Source organism: Bos grunniens, chromosome 17 (assembly GCF_055505025.1).
Source record: "Bos grunniens cultivar Pamir isolate PY7600 chromosome 17, Bosgru_T2T1.0, whole genome shotgun sequence".
Classification (NCBI taxonomy): domain Eukaryota; kingdom Metazoa; phylum Chordata; class Mammalia; order Artiodactyla; family Bovidae; genus Bos; species Bos grunniens.
In genome coordinates this window covers 14,383,232-14,406,711 of record NC_141181.1, presented here as the reverse complement: position 1 = coordinate 14,406,711, position 23,480 = coordinate 14,383,232, and the positions used below count along the sequence as shown (strand labels likewise).

At 43.4% G+C, this 23,480-nt stretch overlaps 1 protein-coding gene across 1 annotated transcript in view; it reads left to right on the top strand.

The window, feature by feature from the left end:
• Positions 1-23,480, top strand: part of LOC147355045 (FRAS1-related extracellular matrix protein 3-like) — a 77,505-nt gene that overhangs the window by 53,337 nt on the left and 688 nt on the right. Inside the window, 5 exon segments of the mRNA XM_086349360.1 lie at positions 5,183-5,383; positions 5,755-8,849; positions 8,851-9,798; positions 9,800-10,896; positions 12,492-12,581. Of these exon segments, the coding sequence (XP_086205486.1) occupies positions 5,183-5,383; positions 5,755-8,849; positions 8,851-9,798; positions 9,800-10,896; positions 12,492-12,581 (5,431 nt within the window).

Below are 23,480 nucleotides of genomic sequence, written 5' to 3'. Positions count from 1 at the left end.
ATAACTGGGCTCCATTAGCCTTGGATGGGGAACAGAGATAGTGGTGTGGAACTTCCTAGTTCTTGAGGCACCACCTTCCACCTGTTCTCAGTCATTTTTCCTGAAGTTGAATGTGACTTCACTGAAAATGGACTGTCTCCCTGCCAAAGCACAAGCACAATATTTGCACATATAGTCTCTTTTCGGTGACCTATTAAATACCATTTACGAACTTCAGGCAGAGCCAAGTATTTATGGAGTGGGCATGACAGAGAGTCTCCTGGGGTGACAGGGGCATGTGAGGACTCCTCTCTGCAGGACACACTTTTAGTGATAGTTGAATTAGTTTACAAGGTAAAAATTTTTTACTTAACTCCTGTAAATCTCCATTTCTCATCTGTAATTGTAATAGTAACTTCATTATTGAACACTGTGTGCCGGCTACTACTCAAAGCTTTTTGTGTGCAGTAATCTATTTAATGTTTATAATAGCTGTATGAGATGGGGTCTATCATTATATATAACTTCAAAATAAGACACACAGCCACCTTGCAGGGTTCCAAAAGAATCCAGGGACATAGGGCATATGAAAACCACCAGCATAGCACACAGTCTCTGGTTCTTTCTTCTTTTTCCTTATAATTGCTTTACAGTGTTGTGTTGTGCTAGTTTCTGCAGGGCAACAAAATGAATCAGCTATATGAATAAATATATCCCCTCCCTTTCGAGCCTCCATGCCACTCCCCCATCCCGGTCTTCTCAGGTCATCCCTGAGCACTGAGCTGAGATCCCTGTGCTATACAGCAGCTCCCCACTAGCTATGGCACATACGGCAGGGTATATATGTCAGTGCTGCTCTCTCAGTTTGTCCCAATCTCTCCTTACCCCCCAACCCTGCCCCATGTCTACAAGTCCATTCTCTATGTCAGCGTCTGTATTCCTTCCCTGCAAATAGGTTCTTCAGTACCACTTTTCTAGATTATATATATATATACACATATATATGCTGTAGTTCTTTTCTTTCCCACTTAATATAGACTTGAAATGCAGCTCAGGTATAAAAGAGAAATTTGGGAAGGCAAGAGATAAAAGAAATACAATATGGATAACTTAAATTGCTCTGTGCAAAGAAAACTCTAATAAATAGTTGTTGGAAATCAAATTTGTGTCCTCTGAACAGAACCATCACCAGCTTCTAATAAACTGCCATAGTATGAAGCAGAAAGAAAGAAGTGATCCTACATTTGCACTGGTTTTTTTCTACCTAACACCTTGGCTTTATAGAATGTAGTTACTAATTCTGAGACTTTCATTCTTTTGTCCATTCATTCAGTCAACAAACAGTTATCATGTACCTTCTACGGGGTGGGGGGCATAAGCATTAGGTATCAGGTGTGAACAGAGTACACTCTTCACTCTCGTGGAGCTTAAAGTCTAGTGGAGAAGACAGATCTTAATCAAATGGTCTGTAAATATATAATTGCAGAGATTTAATGTGGCTTGGGGAGCATAGAAAAAAGACTTTTTGAAAAATTAGGATTTGAGTGAGGAAAGAAAAGAAGAAAACCAGAAGGGTATGGCAAATGGATAATACCAAGGATGGCTATTGGATTTTTCCATCTAGATTACTAATGACCTTAGCAGGAGTTTTGTTGAAATGGAAGCATGCTAAGAGGGAGTTGGTAGGAGGTTATGAAATGGAGATAGTAAGCAAAAACAAACAAAACACAAGAAGAAAAAGTACCACCTTCTACAAGCTTCATAGTGAAGAAGAAGAGAAGGAATGTTAGCTGGAAGGGGCGGATCCCAGGACAAAAACATCAACATAGTTTGACTGTCAGCTCAACTGCCCTCCTCATCTCTGTCTATAATGATAATAGAATATGAGCAAGATAGTTGCCCAGATCGAGTGATGCTTGAAAGGGAACCAAAATTACACTCACACAAGAACATGCACTTGGTAAAATTTAATATATGGGACAAATGAGAGTTTTATTATTTTAAAAAAATTTGGACAAGGTAGGAGTCTTATAAAATATAATGCCTCTTCCATTTACAGTGAAATTTGACCCATGTTTCAATTTAAAATATTCTTAATAAATACTTTCCAAACACACCAGAGTAACTCCGCATAATTAGGCTAACATATATTGTTTCAAATTTACCATCTCTTAATGTTCTGTGTGTTAAGTAGTGTTCTACTTTGGTGGGTTATATAGACCCATAGCATGTCACTGGTTGGTTAAATGAAATATTTAGGGAGGAAATTAACTATTTCAATCCACTAGCAGTTTATTCCTGCTCTGGGAGTCAGTCAGTTGTTGCTGCTGCTGCTCAAGTGAATAAAACAGGCTGTAAAAAAAAATTGTAAAAAAAAAAATCAAAAGAATACTTTAAGAATAACATTCTTCAGATTTATATTCCCCTTAAAGCCATTGTTATCAGTACAGTTTTAGATGCATCTATTTCTTCATCATCAATAGGTCTCTCTCACATTTACATTAATTGCTTTCTAAAAATCACAGTAACTACCATTTTATTTATAGGAAGAAACTACTCCACACTGTGGCTAAGTGGACACCTCTGATACATAAAACATGAGTATGAGGCTAAGAACCTAACCCCATACCAGGGAGGGCAGGCATCCCAGATCTGAAAGCCAAATTCCATTAGAGATGTTAAATAGGTTAATTCACAGAAATTGATCCAAGTAACTGTGGTAACTATTTTCTCTGTTACTGTTTCTCTTGACATCCTCCCCTCTGGCTACCGATATATTTTTCTACAAAGAAAGTAAGTAGGAAAAAGGATATCTAATAAACTCACAGGCAGTCACTGTTGATCAGAAATTACTAGAAATAATCAATGACTACAGTAAAGTTGCAGGATGTAAAATCAACACACAGAAATCCCTGGCATTTCTATACACTAATAATGAGAAAACAGAAAGAGAAATTAAGGAAACAATTCCATTCACCATTGCAACGGAAAGAATAAAATACTTAGGAATATATCTACCTAAAGAAACTAAAGACCTATATATAGAAAACTATAAAACACTGGTGAAAGAAATCAAAGAGGACACTAATAGATGGAGAAATATACCATGTTCATGGATTGGAAGAATCAATATAGTGAAAATGAGTATACTACCCAAAGCAATTTATAGATTCAACGCAATCCCTATCAAGCTACCAACAGTATTCTTCACAGAGCTAGAACAAATAATTTCACAATTTGTATGGAAATACAAAAAACCTCGAATAGCCAAAGCGATCTTGAGAAAGAAGAATGGAACTGGAGGAATCAACCTACCTGACTTCAGGCTCTACTACAAAGCCACAGTTATCAAGACAGTATGGTACTGGCACAAAGACAGAATTATTGATCAATGGAATAAAATAGAAAGCCCAGAGATAAATCCACGCACATATGGACACCTTATCTTTGACAAAGGAGGCAAGAATATACAATGGATTAAAGACAATCTCTTTAACAAGTGGTGCTGGGAAATCTGGTCAACCACTTGTAAAAGAATGAAACTGGACCACTTTCTAACACCATACACAAAAATAAACTCAAAATGGATTAAAGATCTAAACGTAAGACCAGAAACTATAAAACTCCTAGAGGAGAACATAGGCAAAACACTCTCCGACATACATCACAGCAGGATCCTCTATGACCCACCTCCCAGAATATTGGAAATAAAAGCAAAAATAAACAAATGGGACCTAATTAACCTTAAAAGCTTCTGCACATCAAAGGAAACTATTAGCAAGGTGAAAAGACAGCCTTCAGAATGGCAGAAAATAATAGCAAATGAAGCAACCGACAAACAACTAATCTCAAAAATATACAAGCAACTCCTACAGCTCAACTCCAGAAAAATAAACGACCCAATCAAAAAATGGGCCAAAGAACTAAATAGACATTTCTCCAAAAAAGACATACAGATGGCTAACAAACACATGAAAAGATGCTCAACATCACTCATTATCAGAGAAATGCAAATCAAAACCACTATGAGGTACCATTTCACACCAGTCAGAATGGCTGCGATCCAAAAGTCTACAAATAATAAATGCTGGAGAGGGTGTGGAGAAAAGGGAACTCTCTTACACTGTTGGTGGGAATGCAAACTAGTACAGCCACTATGGAGAACAGTGTGGAGATTCCTTAAAAAACTGGAAATAGAACTGCCTTATGATCCAGCAACCCCACTGCTGGGCATACACACTGAGGAAACCAGAAGGGAAAGAGACACGTGTACCCCAATGTTCATCGCAGCATTGTTTATAATAGCCAAGACATGGAAGCAACCTAGATGTCCATCAGCAGATGAATGGATAAGAAAGCAGTGGTACATATACACAATGGAGTATTACTCAGCCATTAAAAAGAATACATTTGAATCAGTTCTAATGAGGTGGATGAAACTGGAGCCTATTATACAGAGTGAAGTAAGCCAGAAGGAAAAACATAAATACAGTATACTAACGCACATATATGGAATTTAGAAAGATGGCAACAATAACCCCGTGTACGAGACAGCAAAAGAGACACTGATGTATAGAACAGTCTTATGGACTCTGTGGGAGAGGGAGAGGGTGGGAAGATTTGGGAGAATGGCAATGAAACATGTAAAATATCATGTAGGAAACGAGTTGCCAGTCCAGGTTCGATGCATGATGCTGGATGCTTGGGGCTGGTGCACTGGGACGGCCCAGAGGGATGGTATGGGGAGGGAGGAGGGAGGAGGGTTCGGGATGGGGAACACATGTATACCTGTGGCGGATTCATTTTGATATTTGGCAAAACTAATACAATTATGTAAAGTTTAAAAATAAAATAAAATTGGAAGAATGAAAAAAATAAATAAATAAATAAAAGCCATCCGGTCCATCCAGTTCTGTGGTATGTGAGACCCACTGACTAGAAACAAAAGCTGTTCAAGTTCACCAGTCTGGATGCTAGTGCTCTTCCCCCCAAAACTGAGAAGGAGAAATGTCTGGGTTATTTTGTAAGCAAGGAATCACAGGATCTGGAATAAGCTGCTTTATCAGGCAGACAGCTAGAAAATCCTATTTGCAAAATAGCTTCCTCTAGCACCTTTCATGTCCGAAGTGAGACTCAATTTTGGCTGGAAAATGCACTCTTGTCAGCGGTAAGGAAGAGAAATGAGATTTCTCCCCACTCTCAGAAAGACCGTTGCCTGGACGAATGGACCGCTGGAGCGCAGTGTCTCACACGAGCAGAACTGACCCGGCAATGGTCACCGTCTCGGGCCCTGGAGGACAATCCCGTTGAGCCGCCCGGGAAGGAGAGTATCCAGACCGACTGGTCCGAGGCAGGCAGCCCAGGGTTGCACGGTGCCCGGCCACCCCTTCCAGCTCGAAGGTCGGTAAGATACCCTGGGTAAAGGTACCAAGGGGCAGAGGGGAGTGCTCCCGCACGCTCCTAGGTATCCGCGCGCTGGGGCAATCTGGACAACGCCTGGTGCCTGCAGTGGACAGCCTGGAGAGGGGGAGGGGCAGAGGTGGCTGCGCCCCTTCCCCCCACCTTCCCACCAGCACTCCCCTATCCACCCCCCGCTGCTTTTACCTGCCGCAGCTGAAGCGCAGCCTCTGGCTCTTGTTGAGTCCGCTCACCCGCTCCAGAGTGGACAGCAGCCACCGTCTCCACCGCCTGCACCTGCTGCTGAACGGGCCACTCTGAAGACAGGATACCCTCCAGGCAGCCAAGGTCCCATGGCATTTCCCCGCGTCCTGCTAGGACGCCCGGCAGCTTGCCGCCGCGCTCGCCTATGTGCTCCTGAGCTACCCTGCCCTACAGGGATAGACACCCTCGCCTGAGGCTGAGCCCCCTCGGGCGCCCTACCTGCCCACCTGGGGCGCCCTCAGCCGCAGCAGCCCCGACGGCCCCAGCATCCTCCTTGCCAACCCCGGGCTCCGGGTACCCGTGGGCCGCTCGCTTTGGCTCGACCCGCTCCGAGACCTGGTGATTCGAGTGCAGCCCGGGGACCGGTGCGAAGTGATGGTGTTGGACGCCCTGCCGTCGCGCCACGGCGCGCTCTCCCCGCGCCGCTTCCCTGCGCCTTCGGGCCCCGACAGGTCCGGTACGCTCACGGGCGCCCGCAGCCGCGGACGCGCGCTGGTGAGGCTGCAGCTGCGCTACGACGCTGCGACTTACACGCTCGCGCTGCCCTTCATGCTCGCGGTGGACGTGGTCTTCCACCAGCTGAAGCTGGTGACGCGCAGCAGGCCTTTGGCGGTGGAGGAGCTGCGCGGCTGGAGCCATGCCATTGACAGGAGAGTGCTGGCCTTTGCTTCCCCGGAGCCCGGGACCGCGGCCACCCGCAGGTGCCGGCTCACCCCTGTTCCCCCCGAGGGTGGCCCACTGCCCAAGTATGGGCGTTTGGCGGATGCCGCGGGGACCCCTCTCCCCAGGGCCAAGGCCATAGACTGTGAGGCTTTTATCCGGGCTGGGGTGCGCTACCAGCCCACCTCCACTACCCCCTCGCCCAACCGGGACTGTGTGCCCATGGTGGCGGAGCTGCTAGAGCCAGGGGACCCAGGAGCTGAGTCAGAGGAGTTGCTGCTCCGAGAACATTTCCAGCTGCTGGTGAGGATCCTTGAGGGATCCGAGAACACGGCGCCCAGGCCCAGCCTCGCAGCTCCGATGATGCTGGAGGTCCATCAGTTCCTGCTGATAGCCCTGACGCCCGACGCCCTGGCTGTGGAGGACAAGGAGTCTAATGCTGATGAATTGGTCTTCAGCATTCTCAATGCTTCCATCACCACGCCGGGGCACCAGGGCTACATGGTCAGCACTGACGACCCCCTGGGCCTTCCAGTGTCCTTCTTCAGCCAGCGGGAGCTTCGGAAACTGAAAATTGCTTATCAGCTCCCTATGGAGAAATCGGATGCGGAGCACCTCTTCCAACTGGAGATGGGGGTGGTGGACGCAGATGGTGCCACCTCAGACCCCTTTGCCTTTATGGTGGTCGTGAAACCCCTGAACACCCTGGCCCCGGTGGCTAGCTATGACCAGGGACTACCACTTTTTGAAGGTCAGTCAAGGCCCCTCTCCAGCGCCAACAGCCTTCAGATCAGTGATAGTGCTCACCTGGGAGAGGTGAAAGTGGCTGCGATCAGGGGCTTGAGACATGGGCAGCTGGTCGTGCTTGGGGCGCCAGCAGGGTGCAAGCATTTCACGCCAACGGACCTGGCAGCAGGGCGAGTGGCGTACCAACATGATGGCAGCAACACCTACAGCGACAACATCGTCTTCCAGATGGAGGATGGGCACCACCAGGTGGAATTCCTCTTCCCTCTCGCCATCATCCCTGTTGATGATGAACCACCAATGGTCACTGCCAATACCGGGCTCTTGGTGACAGGAGGTCAGGCAGTCCAGATCTCCCCCTTTGTCCTGAGTGCAATGGATATTGACTCTGAGGACTCACCCATCCACTTTGTGCTGGAGGACCAGCCTCTGGAAGGAGAAGAGGAAGAAAGAGCAGGGGATCTGGCTCCCGGTTCCTCCAGCTCAAGGCAGCATCTGAGGGAGATGCTACTGCGGCAGTCAGAACCACCTTGGGGTCCTGAAGATGAAGGCTGGTATTACGTGGGAAAGGAAGGACTTTATGAGAAGGTGGTGACTGAGTGGCTTCGACAAGACATAGTGGAAGGGAGACTCTTCTACCGCCATCTTGGACCCCTTGGCCCTCAATCCATAATGGCCCAGATAACTTTCCATGTGCAGGATGACCATGACCCACCCAATCTATCCAAGCAACATTTCTTCACCATCAGAGTCCAACCAGTGGATCCCCAGAGTCCAGAGCTGTTTGCAGGAACTACCCTAGAAATGACCATGCAGCAATACCAACTCACTCACTTCCAGAAGAAATTCCTCCAATATATTGACCAGGACTCAGATGACCAGCACCTGTGGTACACCCTGCTGATGCCTCCAACTGACACAGATGACAACCACCAAGTCCGGGCTGGAGACATTGTGCTCACTGATTCACCAGACACACCCACTGTGCACTTCACCCAGGCCCAGGTAAGTCACCATGACGTTGCCTACCAGCCCCCCCGGAAGAAGCTGGGAATTGTACTGCGGATTGTGCAGTTCACCTACCAGGTGGAGGATGCTGCAGGCAATAGTGTACCTGGCACATTCACATTATTCCTGAGGCCTGTGGACAACCAGCCTCCCCAAGTCACCAACAGAGGCTTTACTGTCTTAGAAGGAGAGAGTTTCAGCCTCAGCAGTAATGAGCTGCATGTTTCAGACCCTGACACAGACATCAACCAGATTGTCTTCATATTAGTTTGGGGTCCCCAACATGGACATTTGCAGTACTTAAAAAAATGTACGGTCCCAGGGGAATATTTCACGCAAGCTGATATTGTTAATGGGAGTATCTCTTATCGGAACCACAGAAACCAGGCGACCAGTGATACCTTCCATCTGGAGGTAAGTGACAAGGTGCATCACAAACCCATCACTGTCTAGATTTCTGTGCATCCTGTAGCAGCTGACAAAAGTCCCAGGACCTCTATTATAGGTAGTGCATTATTAGATGTGTCTATAGATGTACTAGAAAATACAGCCACTGAGATCACCATGGACATCATCCATGGTCTAAAGGACACAGGCAACTTGATGCTCTCTTTCACTGTGGAAGACAGCCCCAAATTGGGCACTATTCTGGTGAATGGTTTACCCACAGAACGGTTCACCCAAGAGGACCTCATCAGTGGGACAGAAGTCTATGTCCACGTGGGAGGTGAAGTTGGATTCCAGAAGCAGCCTGATGCCTTCAGGCTTGCCCTCTCCAAGAATCTCATCAGCGGATGATGGAGACAGCACAGTGGAAGAAGTACAGGTTCAAGTGGTGGTGCTGCCCATCAACAACGTGGCCCCCAAGATCTTGGTCAGGGAGCCTTACGTTTTCCATGAAGGTGGGAAGGGTGCCTTGATCTTACAACATCTCAGCATTGAAGATGTAGACACTCCCCAAGATGAAATTCTCTGCACAGTAACTGGTCAGCCAGTCTCTGGCTACCTGGAAAATATGACACCAGCTCCTGGATCAGAAGAGACCCGAGCTGGTTATCCCATCAGTGCTTTCTCCATCAGAGATGTCCAGCTAAGACATATCAACTATGTACAGAGTATCCACAAGGGGGTAGAACCACAAAAAGATCAATTCACATTTTATTGCTCTGATGGCATCAACTTCTCCACAAATGTCCTCTTTCCTATAATGATCTTACCCACCAATGATGAGCAGCCTGAACTTTTTGCCCGTGAGTTTGTGGTACTAGAGGGAATGAGCATCGTCATAGACACCCCACTGCTCAATGGAGCCGATGCTGACCTGCCACCAAACGAGCTTCACTTTCAGCTCACAGCCCTCCCTCGGCGTGGGCAAATCATACAGCGGCCGGCCACAGAGAGCCAGCCCATCCGTAGCTTCACCTTACAGGAGATTCAGGAAGCCTCCACCATTGTGTATGAGCATGATGACTCTGAGACCACAGAGGACAGTTTTGAGGTCTGGCTGAGTGACGGCAAGCACGCCACCCACAGGACGGTACCCATTGTGGTGATCCTGGTGGACGACGAAACCCCTCAGCTGACCATCAACAATGGGCTGGAAGTAGAGACTGGACACACTGAGGTCATCACCAATCGGGTCCTCAAAGCCACAGATCTTGACTCAGATGGTAAGAGCCTCAGTTTTATCCTCAGCTCTGGGCCTCAACAAGGGCTTCTACAGCGACTGAGAAAACCCAGAGGGGAGGAACAACCTCACCCTGGGAATGAACTTCATCAAGGGTGAGATTGATCGAGGCCTCATCTGTTACACCCACACAAGCCAAGGACTTCATGACCTTATCAAGTTTGATGTGACTGATGGGATTAACCCTTTGCTAGACCGCTATTTCAACATCACCATTGGCAACTTAGACAGGGTCTTCTTACCTGAGGTGGTTAGCAAAGGCGTCACCTTGACAGAAGGTGGCAGAGTGACCCTCACCACGGATCTGCTTAGCACCAATGACATCAACAGCTTTGATGAACAGCTGCACTTCAGCATCACAAGGGCTCCTAGCCTGAGGCACTTGGAAATCTCTGACCACCCTGGGGAGCCCATTACCTCTTTCACTCAGCGGCAGTTGGCTGGCCACAAGATAGTCTATGTTCGCACTTCAAATGATGAGATAAAGATGGACAGCTTTGAGTTTCAAGAGACTGATGAACATAATCCCGTGTTTCAAACCTTCAGGATCTTCATCACGGATGTGAATAATAAGAAACCTATCATGGCCATCCATTAACTGATACTGCAAGAAGGGGAAAGAAAATGCATCACTCCCTTTGAGTTGACAGCAGAAGACAAGGATACCCCGGATGATCTCCTCCTCTTTACCATCACCCAGGTCCCCATCCATGGCAGGATTTTGTATAATGGCAGTCGTCCTGTGACCACCTTCACCCAACGGGACCTGAACGAGAACTTGGTTTGCTACTGGCACGATGTCAGTGAGACAACTGAAGACAGTTTCTCCTTGACTGTGACAGATGGCACTCATGCTGATTTCTATGTCTTCCCAAACACTGCTGTGGAGACACACAGACCTCAGGTAATGTGGATTCACATAAGAAACTCCCTAGACAACAGGTTCTCCCAGACTACCTTTAACAGAGATGCCCTGGCCTTGAAACACCTTCACCCTGGACATATGGGCTTCCTGATTACCAGCAGGTCTCTGAAGACAGAGGATTGGGACAGTTCCCACAGGCTCCAGAAGTATAAAGTAACCAGAGGACTGGTGCATGGCTTCATTATCAACACTGGCCTTGGAAATGAGAGCACGGGAGTTTTTACACAAGGTTAGTACACAGTGTCCCCTGATGCCTTTGTCCTGCTCCTTAAGTAGATAAGATCTCCCAGCTCTGCATGAAATTGTCCTGACCTCAGTCCTTTAGCAGAAAGATTCTAATTCTAATGAAATACAATGGAGTGAGATTTTAACAAACAAAGGCAACAAATCCATTATCAGCTGTTTCATCAGCATGAACTCTCAGATGGAACTCTCAGACATTCAGTCAGGTTTGTAGTTACACATTAAAACTGCCAAATATAGGTGGACAGCTTCTGCTTCTGAAATATTATAAGATTACAATGATTTTGAAAAGATCAGTTTAAGTTTGAATTTTAAGTAAGAATGACATACCTAGGAATCACTTGCATAGTTTACCAGTAAGTCTGGATTTCTGAAGATAGTGGTTTGGTGTCTTGATTTCAGATATAAAAATTACACCGCACATTTTATTGTACTATTCAAATTCAATTTCTGTATCTAGAAAATGCATAGAACTAAGTTTGCCTAGGAGACACAAAAAACATGGGTTTGATCCCTGGGTAACGAAAATCCCCTGGAGAAGGAAATGGCAACCCAGTATTCTGCCTGGGAAATCCCATGGGCAGAGAGGCTTGGCAGGCTATAGTCCATAGCAAAGAGGCTGACAGGACTGAGCAACTTAACACACACGCAGGCACAGAAGTTTGCCTAACTATGGGAGTATATGTTTTAATGATCATTTTTCTTTTATATTTGTTTTTACTACTAATGGTGAGCTAAAGGCAGGTCCCGCTGGCTTCCCAGGTGATGATACTGGTACCTTTGACTGCTCTTCACATAGTCATAAAACTTTTTCATGTAGCTCTATGCATGAGATGTGAAGAGATACATGGAATTGTACACATCCGATACGCATAAAGCTGGATGCAATTTTAGAGTAAAACTAAAGAAGGTTGTTTAAAAAACAGTTTCTTTACATTTTCAGAATTGCTTCTAAACCAAGTGGAATCATATCAGGTTCTATAAAAATTGTTCTTGCAAATGAATACCCCAAAATGCAAATTGTCTTGAAAATAGTAGTATTAGCAATACAAAAACACAATTATAGACCCAACTGACACATTCTCAAATATCCAGGAGAATGGGCAATAGAAAAAAATCATGATTTTATTCTTATTTCCTTTTTACTGAGGATGCAACAGTTATTCTTGTTTAAATTCCTTTCAACAAATAGTTCGTGAGTATCCAAGTGTTTCAACCTTGGATAGAAGACCTAACACCAGCTGGATTAACCTGTCTGTAGAGGACCATGGTACTGTGAAGGTAGAACCTGGGCATCCTTCTTGGATGCCCACCTCGTCATCCCAGAGATCATACACATAGTAGCACAGTTACAGAATTTTAAATTATAAGGTTCCATTTTTTTGCTATTGCAACTTTAAGAAAAAGTTAAATTCTTATTAACCTCATTATTTTTTAAAAAGTTAGATTTGTGTTCATTTAATCATTTTTAAATTTACTAATTGTAATATTTTCATGCCCTATAAAAAACACTGAAGTTCTTATCATACTCATTTTCTCTGTGCCATCACAGTGTGTGTATGATGCTTGCTCTTTTGCTAGATGACATTGATGAGATGAGGATCTACTATATCTTGAACGAAGGCAGCAAGGCAACTAAAGACATCTTCTACTTCTCTGCTGAAGACAATGGTAAGTCAGTATTGAGACCATACCTGGCAGTCTTGGTTAACTAAAGTCAGTATGAGATGGAAAAGAATTAAATCATGGACATAGTAATCACAATCAGTAATGTCATACTATCACCAAATGAATTCCTTTGGTTTTATTTGTAGTCTCCTGCCAAAACATCCTTGACAAATCACTTTTTAGGAAGGGAAAGCAATGAAAATTTTCAATAATTAATATGAAGTATTTTACCTGACCAAGGTTATGTGTGACATCGTGTAGGCAAGTAGATTTCCTCTTCAAGAGGATCTGAGAATGTAGCTGGTAGTTTGTCTTACTCTAAAACTAAAACAAATCTACAGAAGTGGAGGTTGGGATGAATTGAAAGACTAGCATTGACATATATGCACTACCATGTGTAAAATAGAGAGCTGGTAGGAAGCTGCTGTAGGAGAAGGCAATGGCACCCCACTCCAGTACTCTTGCCTGGAAAATCCCATGGATGGAGGAGCCTGGTAGGCTGCAGTCCATGGGGTCGCTAAGGGTTGGACATGACTGAAGGACTGAACTGAACTGAACTGAATGAATTTTATAACTATGATGGTAACCTTTGCTCATTTTAATCTGGGCTAAGTGATCTTTTTCTCTAGGGCTCTCCCTTTGATATTGCTACTTATTTCTCAGTCATGACGATATTTAAAAGTCAAAAGGAAAGAAAATAAATCCAGAGCACAAAAGGTGTACATACTGCACCTGTTGAAGGCAACTGGGAAGGTGGGCCATGGCAATGGCATTGTGTCTGACCAGGAGACACAGTCTCAGTCGCTAAGTCGCTAAGTCGCTCAGTCACTAAGTCATATCCAACTCTTCTCAAGCAAATCAGACTAATATCCAATTGCTTTATAAATCTATTCAACACAAGATAAGGGTGATGTAAGACAGGGGTCCCCAACCCTTGTTAGGAACCAGGTCACATAGCAGGAGTGAGCAAAGCATCATCTGTATGTACAGCCACCCCCATCCCTCACATCGCCACCTGAGCTCCACCTCCTGTCAGATCAGCAGCAGCTTTAGATTCTCACAGGAGCATGGACCCTGCTGTGAACTGCACATGGAAGGTACCAGGTGTGTGCTCCTTATGAGAACCTAACGCCTGACGATCTGCGGTGCAAATGGAGACTATCATTAGTAGAGAGGTTAATCTCAATGTAGTCATAACAGAAACAACATGCACAATAAGTGTAACGTGGGTGATTCATCCCAAAACCATCTTCTCCTGACCCTTGTCCACGGGAAAATTGTCTTCCATGAAACTGGTCCCTGGTGCCCAAAAGATTGGGGACTACTGATATTAGAACCTTTGAAAATGTAAGAAAAGATCCTAACGATTAGGAAACTGAAGTTTCTACATGTTTATCTAGTCTGGAGCAATATTCTTGCTGCAGGCAGTGCATTAGACTCCAATGTCTGAGTACACAGATGGTTCTAATACACAGCATCAAGAGTGAGCATACTGATCTAGTTTCTGTTTTCCCATTCATTATTGTCCAGCCAGGCATGAGAAGTATCAGTGCTGTGAGAACTTTAATTTTTTAATTAGAATTTTTCTCATCCAGTCTAACTTCCTTAATCCCACATCTAATGTGTATAGGGAGTTTAGCTACTCAAATGCCAATATCTTAAAATAAAGCTGGCACATCTAAAGTATGTTAAATCTTCTTTAGTTCTGAAGATTCATGGTAAGCAAGAGTAACAGGACGGAAAGATGCTTAGCAGGAAAAAAAATGAGATTTCAGGTTATAAATTGTTACCAACCAGAAATACCTGTCCTTCCATAAGCTGGATCTGACACTGGAGGTCATTCTACTCCTGTATATTAAGGGAATAACCCTCCCATCCTCTGCTTCTGCACAACAGAAATTATTGGTTTTGCATCTTTTTCAGTTAGCCCTGATTTGCTAGAAGGGAAGGCTTACTTGAGAGTTAGTTGCATCATTTGGTGAGAATTTCATCTTTCAATGACATTTGATGCTCTCAACCTTTTTATTTTACATAGATTATGACAGAGCTTGGCAGACAGTTCTGCAGTCAAATAGGTGGGAATTCAAACTTCACCTCCACCATTTATCAGCTTCATGATCTTAGGCAAGTTGGGCAATGTTTCTGATCATTGTTTTATTCCTCTACACATAATAATATGTGATAGTATACTCTCAGGTAATTGTTTTGAAGAGAAAATGTCTAGAATATAGTTAATACACAATGTGTTTGTTATGAATATTACTGTCTCAGAAATGCTAATGTCTATGATATCAGAATAATGAAGTACCTTAGGCAGAAGTCAAGTGGTCAGAAAGTCAGAAGATTACTTTTAATTAAAGAAAGCCAGGCATCTCAAGTTAATAAATTTAGTGCTTTTCCCTCTATGGGAAGATACAAGAGTCCGGGCTTAACTACAGTCATTCCTTTGATATACACCTTAACCATCTAGAGCCAGTAGCCTGCTTCTCTGCATCCTGAATCCCCTCAGGGTGGCAGCAATGGCTGAAAGCGTGGTGTCTGCAACATCTTTTGTTCACTGATACGGCAGGCAATTTTTTTCCTCCACACCATCAAGGCCTATGAAACACATCTGGATTCTAAACAGTCAATCATAAGATTTCATTTAGCTTTAACACACTATGCCAAGCACTGGGATCTTGTGGAGTTTTTAGCCTAAACCGAAGTAGAGGTCAGAGGAGGTCAGAGAAGACCTCCTAATAAAAATGGCCTTGAACTGGGACCTGAGAAGTGGATAGCCAGCCAAGAAGGGGACCACGGGAGGATATTTCAGGCAAAGAGAAGACGAGGTACAAAGTGTGGGCTTGGAGAAGAGTATGCTGCATCTGAGGAACCAAGAGCTGTTCAGATGCCTGGACCCCAAAGGAGAGTGAAGCTGCAAGCACTGATGGGGAGGCAGGCAGGGGCTGGGGCAGGCAGGGTCTTGTAGGTGTTCATAAAGAGGAGGGGCACCGTCCCATAGACTGAGCACACCTCCCTAACCAACCACTGAAACTCCGGACTCAGACAGACAGAAAGCCTGGGGTAGCACAATCTTTGCACTCAGTCAAAACTCTAGATGGCTTCAGGTACACTTTTAGCTACCCAGGTGGCACTAGTGGCAAAGAACTCGCCTGCCAATGCAAGAGACAAGACATGCAGGTTCGATTCCTGGGTCAGGAAGATCCCCTGGAGGAGGAAATGGCAGGCCATTCCAGTATTCTTGCCTGAAGAATTCCACGGACGGAGGAGCCTGGTGGGCTACAGTCCATAGGGTCGCAAACAGTCAGACACAACTGAAGTGACTTAGCACGCATGCACTTCTTAAAAACTTTAAATTTGGTGTGGTTTTATTTTTTTGTTTTTCACTTTGGGATTTTCTTTTATTCTAGTTGTAAAACTGTGTGCTTGTTATTGAAACATCAAAACTATTGTGTCAGTCTGCTGTGGAGGCAGGTTTCCACTATTCTTACACTCATTCCGTGCATGCCCCTTTGCATGTGGCTTGTTTCATTCATCAGTACATTCATTTTAGGTGTGATCCAGACACTTACCTCCCTGTCTCTCCATAAGAACCTGGTCAAACAATTCGTTGCTGTATGTCAACTATATCTCAAGAAAATGAGAAGATCTTTTTAAAAAAGAAAGGAAATTGGCCAAACATTTACAACAGTTAGTATTTCACTGAATATCCGCTATGTACGGAGCCCTGTTCTAGCGTGGAAGAGATCCAAAATGTGCCAGGCTTGGGCTAGGAGCCCAGGGAAGCTTGTTTCAGAAAAGCTCACTGGTATCCACAGGGGTTAAATATGTGTGCCCTAATGTGAGTGAATTGCACTGAACTAGAGAGACAGATCATTTTTGTTCATTGGCTATTCTTTATTTTTACATACTTTCATTGATTCTTAATGAAAATCTTTCTTTCCATAATTTTAATCTCAATAGTTGCTGAACCTCAACATTCCTATGATCTAGTTATTGTTTAAAAAAACTTGGTCATAACAGATACAATACTATATGTAAAATACATAAACAACAAGGACCTGTTGTATAGCACAGGAGACTATATGCAATATTTAATAATAACTTTAATGGAAAAGAACCTGAAAATTACATATATATGTGTGTGTGTGTATAACTGAATTATTTTTGAATTATAATAAATCAACTATATTTCAATTGAGAAAAGCACTTGTCCTTAAATTAGATTTTACAGCTTTGCATCTGAATGATGAAGGATAACTTAGAGATACTAGTCATTTGTCACACCATATACCTAATTTGTGTGACAATTGTTTATATACATGTAATGAATTAGGCGGGGCTTCCCAGGTGGCTCAGTGGTCAAGAATCTGCCTGCAATCAGGAGATGCAATTTCAGACCCTAGGTTGAGAAGATTCCCTGGAGAAGGAAATGGCAACCCACTCCAGTATTCTTACTTGGGAAATTCCATGGGCAGAGGAGCCTGGCAGGCTAGAGTCCATGGGGCTGCAGAAGATTTGAACGCAACTGAGCAACACAACAACCACAACAATGAATCAGGTAGTAGGACAAGTCAAGGAACAAGGTGGAAATAGGGTTTATAAGAGGGGAGAAGGTATTTTAGTTTAGGGGCAATGAATCTTGTCTGAAATATTTGAGGGTGAACTGAGTAGCTGGCAGCTGGTAGAAAGAGGAAAGCCTTGGAAATCTGTCCTTAGATAGACTGAGCAGAAGTGCCAACGACACTTTCAGTTCTTTATGGATTCTCCAGGAATCCATGCACATTTAGCTGAGGAGCCAAGGTGATGCTGTCCTGAGAAGTGAGGGCGTTCCACCCCTACAGCATCACACTTGGGTACTAGTTCCTTTACTACAATGTCCTAAAAGAATGAGCAGAGATACATCACAAAGTTTAGTGCACTAATGTTTATCAGAGAATGGTGTCAAATGTCATAAGAGTAAAAACACCATAAATGCTCAGAGACTGATAAAGTACAATATTCATACAATGGCACAGTATGCAGCAATTAAAAATCTTTTAATAGAGGCAGATTCTAAATATTGGGCATATGCTCCGGTAATATATATTTTTAAAATGCTCTTTACATATTTATATATATTTAAACACAATTATTCCATATTTAGACACAATAGCTAAAAGTTCAGATAGCTATATACCAAGATGTTTAAATGTCTATTAAACATTTAAATGTGGGATGATGGAAGATTTTTGTATTGACTCACCCACTCTCTAGCTAGAAGAAAACTAAATTTAATGGTGTCTTTGTTTTCATTTTTACTGGGGAAGTAGGATTGTAGGGAGGGAGGCATGGAGCAGAACATCAGTCTTTGTATAACTGTCATGAGTCTTCATCTTTCTTTACATGGACAATTTATAAAGTTATGTAAAATGCTATGCAAAAGGAGCTTCAAGTTCCCATTTACAAGGACAATAATAATAGCCGGTTTGAATGTAATGTTCATTACATGCCTGTACTATACTACTTGGGGACTTCCCTGGTGACTCAGTGGTCAAGAATCTGCCTGCAATGCAGGAGATGCAAATTCAGACCCTGGGTTGAGAAGATTCCCTGGAGAAGGAAATGGCAACTCACTCCAGTAATCTTGCCTGGAAAATCCCATGGACAGAAGAGCCTCATGCACTAGATTCCATGAGTCACAAAGAGTCGGACACAACTGAGTGACTAACTACACACTATACTAACTGATGTGTGTGTGTGAAGGCACACAAATTATATATTAAACTAACTTCGTCCTCTCAACGACATTTTGAAGTAAGTATTATCATTTTACAGATGGGGAAATCAAGGCTCACCTTCTTCCCTGTAAGGCCGTGCCACATGAAAATTCTGGAGCTCCCACTGGGAGAGATGTGGGATGAATTTGTCTTTTGTGATGTGCTCTGTGGTCCATTCATTCCCTCAACCTTAATCCCTTTCTCAACTTCTCTTTTGTACAGCTGAGCCTTCTTCAACCAGGGCCATTCAAAGTACAAAGTCACGCAATACTGGGCCTGCTGTTTCTACACCACCACGAGGTTTGTTGATGTTTTAAAACAGTTTTTCTCTGGAGTCACTGTTATGATGCAGCTCTACTTAATGGGACTGACTACTGCAGGGAAACTGACAAAGACCAAGAAATGGAACCAAAATAGACAAAGTCTCTCTCCTCTACAGGAACTCTCACTTCTGGAATGTTGCACAAGAATAACACGGTAGATTAAAGAAATTAAAGCATTCTAGAAAAACACATAAATGATGAATGTGAGCATGAAATGGTAGGCCAGGTATAAGGAACCCAGTAGTGCAGTGGTGAAAGGGGCTTATGGTCAAACATGGCTGGACTCAGCCCTGAGCTTGGCCCTGTCCCAGGTGCTGACCCTGAGTGGATTGAACCCTGAGTTCTCCAAAAGGTCATTGTCATCTTAATTTTAAAATGGGGCTCATTACACCTATCTCACAGTGTTTCTCTAAGGATTAAATAAGAAAATATGTGTAAAATTGCTTGACTGAGAGCCCAATACATCATACGTGCCCAGTTAAGTATAATCCATCTGGGTCCTGAGATAAGGATGATGAGGTAGCATTCACTGTCTCTCTCTGATTACTCTTCTATGGGGAAGAAGATAACTTAGAAAGAGCAGGTTGAAAGCAGAAAAGAAGAAGGTCTTTTGTAGGTGGGATTTCAGCAGGGTCCTCTGGATTTAAAGTAAAGCCTCACAGAAGACTTAGCATAGCTCCTGGATCATTAGCTAGTGGAAACACTGAGAAAAAGGGAAGCAATGGGTTTTCAGAAGGACAGAGACCAAGAGAGGAAAATTAGGCTAAGTGCTTAGAACCAATTACTAACTTCTGGGTCCAGTTAAATAATCTACTTTTCAAAGTGATTTCAGTGTGAAGCCCACATGATAGTGTCAAACCAGAGAACATTCATGGGTCCACTGCAGAAACACACAGCACACATTCCATGAATCCTGTAAACAGTGAGCGGTGAAAGAATGACCCACTGTAATCACGTCTTTGATGAGGTCATGTAATGCAGTGAAGTATGTTATTAGTAGTAAATTCAAGAAATGACATAAAATGGCATCAGGAGACAGCAGAAAAAGAAATACTCTTGTGGACTGGTAAGCGGGGATTAACTCTAGCAGAGCATTCAGTTTCAGTTCAGTTCAGTTGCTCAGTCATGTCCAGTCATGCTCAGTTGACTCTTTGTGAAACCACACATCGCTACATGCAAGGCCTCCCTGTCCATCACCGTCTCCTGGAGTTTACTCACTCATGTCCATTGAGTCGGTGATGCCATCCAATCACCTCATCCTCTGTCATCCCCACTCCTCCAACCCTCATCTTTCCCAACATCAGGTTCTTTTCAAATGCATCAGTTCTTAGCATCAGGTGGCTAAACTACTGGAGTTTCAGCTTCAACATCAGTCCTTCCAATGAATACCCAGGACTGATCTCCTTTAGGATGGACTGGTTGGATCTCCTTGCAGTCCAAGGCACTCTCAAGAGACTTCTCCAACACCACAGTTCAAAAGCATCAATTCTTTGGTGCTAGGCTTTCATTAGTCCAACTCTCACATCCATACGTGACTACTGGAAAAACCATAGCCTTGACTAGGCAGACCTTTGTTGGCAAAGTAATGTCTCTGCTTTTGAATATGCTATCTAGTTTGGTCATACATTTCCAAAGAGTAAGCCTCTTTTAATTTCATGGCTGCAGTCACCATCTGCAGTGATTTTGGAACCCCGCAAAATAAAGTCTGCCACTATTTCCCCGTCTATTTGCCATGAAGTGATGGGACCAGATGCCATGATCTTCGTTTTCTGAATGTTGAGCTTTAAGCCAACATTTTCACTCTCCTCTTTCACTTTCATCAAGAGACTCTTTAGTTCTTCACTCTCTGCCATAAGGGTGGTGTCATCTGTATATCTGAGGTTCTTGATATCTCTCCTGGCAATCTATTCCAGCTTGTGCTTCTGCCAGCCCAGCATTTGTCATGATGTACTCTGCATAGAAGTTAAATAAGCAGGATGGCAATATACAGCCTTGACATACTCCTTTTCCTATTTGGAACCAGTCTGTTGTTCCATGTCTAGTTCTAACTGTTGCTTCCTGACCTGCATACAGATTTCTCAAGAGGCAGGCCAGGTGGTCTGGTATTCCCATCTCCTAAAGAATTTTCCAGAGTTTATTGTGATCCACACAGTCAAAGGCTTTGGCATAGTCAATAAACCAGAAATAGATGTATTTCTGAAGCTCTCTTGCTTTTTTGATGATCAAGCGGACATTGGCTATTTGATCTCTGTTTCCTCTGCCTTTTCTAAAACCAGCTTGAACATCTAAAAGTTCACGGTATTGTTGAAGCCTGGCTTGGAGAATTTTAAGCATTAATTTGCTAGCATGTGAGATGAGTGCACTTGTGCTATAGTTTGAGCATTCTTTGGCATTGCCTTTCTTTGGGATTGGAAGGAAAACTGACTTTTTCCAGTCCTGTGGCCACTGCTGAGTGTTCCAAATTTGCTGGCATGTTGAGTGCAGCACTTTCACAGCATCCTCTTTTAGGATTTGAAATAGCTCACCTGGAATTCCATCACCTCCACGCTTCCTAAGGCCCACTTGACTTCACATTCCAGGACGTCTGGCTGTAGGTGAGTGATCACACCATCGTGATTATCTGGGTCATGAAGATCTTTTTTGTATAGTTCTTCTGTGTATTCTTGCCACCTCTTCTTAATATCTTCTGCTTCTGTTAGGTCCATACCATTTAAGGCAACTATATTAGGAATGTTTGCAGAAAGGAATCCAGTGAGACTGCTGGCAAAAACTCAGCTGAGGCAAAGTAAGGGTTTGGATTCTGATGGTGGAAAATGGATAGCAACATGACTGAGCTTACATTCAGTCATGTCCAGCTCTTTTTGAGGATTGGACTGATGTTCACGTGGGATAACAGCTCGATATCTCTTTCTGATCACCATTTTTACATTTTTTTTACAATGCACTGCTTCTTATGGAAGTCCACAGATGGCTCTTCCAATAGTTTCTCATATCCTTCCCTTTAGTGCATTAGGTGGTCTGCTAGCTCCTGATGATTGGAATTGTTAGGTAGCTGAAAGTAGATATTGGGATTGTTAATGTTGAGACTGACACATTACCTCATATATTTTACTTACTCACTGTTGAAAGTTGAACTGTGTAGTTCTTTAAACACCGTTAAGGAATAACAAACACCCACCAGACAGTCTAGTTCCAAAGTGGTGTTTCTTAAACATGCTGCATGTTTTTGAACTTATTTTGAAATATTATCTTTTTGGGACTATACACAAAACATCAACATGGTTTGTCACTATCAGGTATATTAATATTTGACAAAGAATGATATCATTCCATTTAAAATTTTGTTTTGTGAGTTTTAAATGCCTTGGAACTAGAACCATCAATTTTATTTTATTTTCTTTCTGATTTTGATTTTCTTTCTGATAAAAAAAATTTAATTGAAGTATAGTTACTGTGCATTATTATTTGTTCTAGGTGTACAATATAATGATTCACAACTTTTAAAAGTTATACTCCGCTTATAGTTGTTATAAAATATGGCTACATTCCCTGTGTGCTGTACAATATATGTGCTGTACTTAGTTGTTCAGTCGTGTCCGACTCTCTATGACACCATGGACTGTAGCCCGCCAGGTTCCTCTGTCCATGGGATTCTCCAGGCCGAATACTGCAGTGGGTTGCCATTCCCTTCTACAGGGGATCTTCCCAACTCACAAGTCAAACCCAGGTCTCCTGCACTATAGGCAGATTCTTTACTGTCTGAGCCAGCAGGGAAGCCCTGTAGAATAATATATCCTTGCAGCTCATTTTATACATGACAGCTTGTACCTCTTATTCTCCTATCCCCATATTGCCGTTCCCTCTTCCCTCTCCCCACTGGTAACCACTAGCTAATATACTCCTTTCAGAATCAAAATAGGCATTTCAATTACCTTAAACATTTTAGAAACAGCAGTATATAATCTGATCATCATTTTTATTTTAAGTTATATATCTTTAGCTGGACTCTGTGTTACCAGTTGGGAGCTACCTTCCCAACACTGTATTGGAGGACTATCACCTTCCCCTGTTCATAGGGTTCTCTCGGCAAGAATACTAAGTGATTTGCCACTCCCTTCTCCAGTGGACCACACTCTGTCAGACCTCTCCACCATGACCCGTCCGTCTTGGGTGGTCCCACATGGCATGGCTTAGTTTCATTAAGTTAGACAAGGCTGTGGTCCATTCGATCAGATTGGTTAGTTGTCCGTATATTGTCACACTGCTGATTTAACTTATATGCAGAGTACATCATGAGAAACACTGGGCTGGAGGAAGCACAAGCTGGAATTAAGACTGCCGGTAGAAATATCAATAACCTCAGATATGCAGATGATACCACCCTTATGGCAGAAAGTAAAGAACTAAAGAGCCTCTTGATGAAAGTGAAAGAGGAGAGTGAAAAAGTTGGCCTAAAGCTGAACATTCAGAAAACTAAGATCACGGCATCTGGTCCCATCACTTCATGGCAGATAGATGGGGAAACAGTGGAAACAGTGGCTGACTTTATTTTTCTGGGCTCCAAAATCACTGCAGATGGTGATTGCAGCAATGAAATTAAAAGATCCTTACTCCTTGGAAGCAAAGTTATGACCAACCTAGACAGCACATTAAAAACCAGAGACATTACTTTGCCAACAAAGATCCGTTTGGACAAGGCTATGGTTTTCCAGTAGTCATGTATGGATGTGAGAGTTGGACTGTGAAGAAAGCTGAGCGCCAAAGAATTGATGCTTTTGAACTATGATGTTGGAGAAGACTCTTGAGAGTCCCCTGGACTG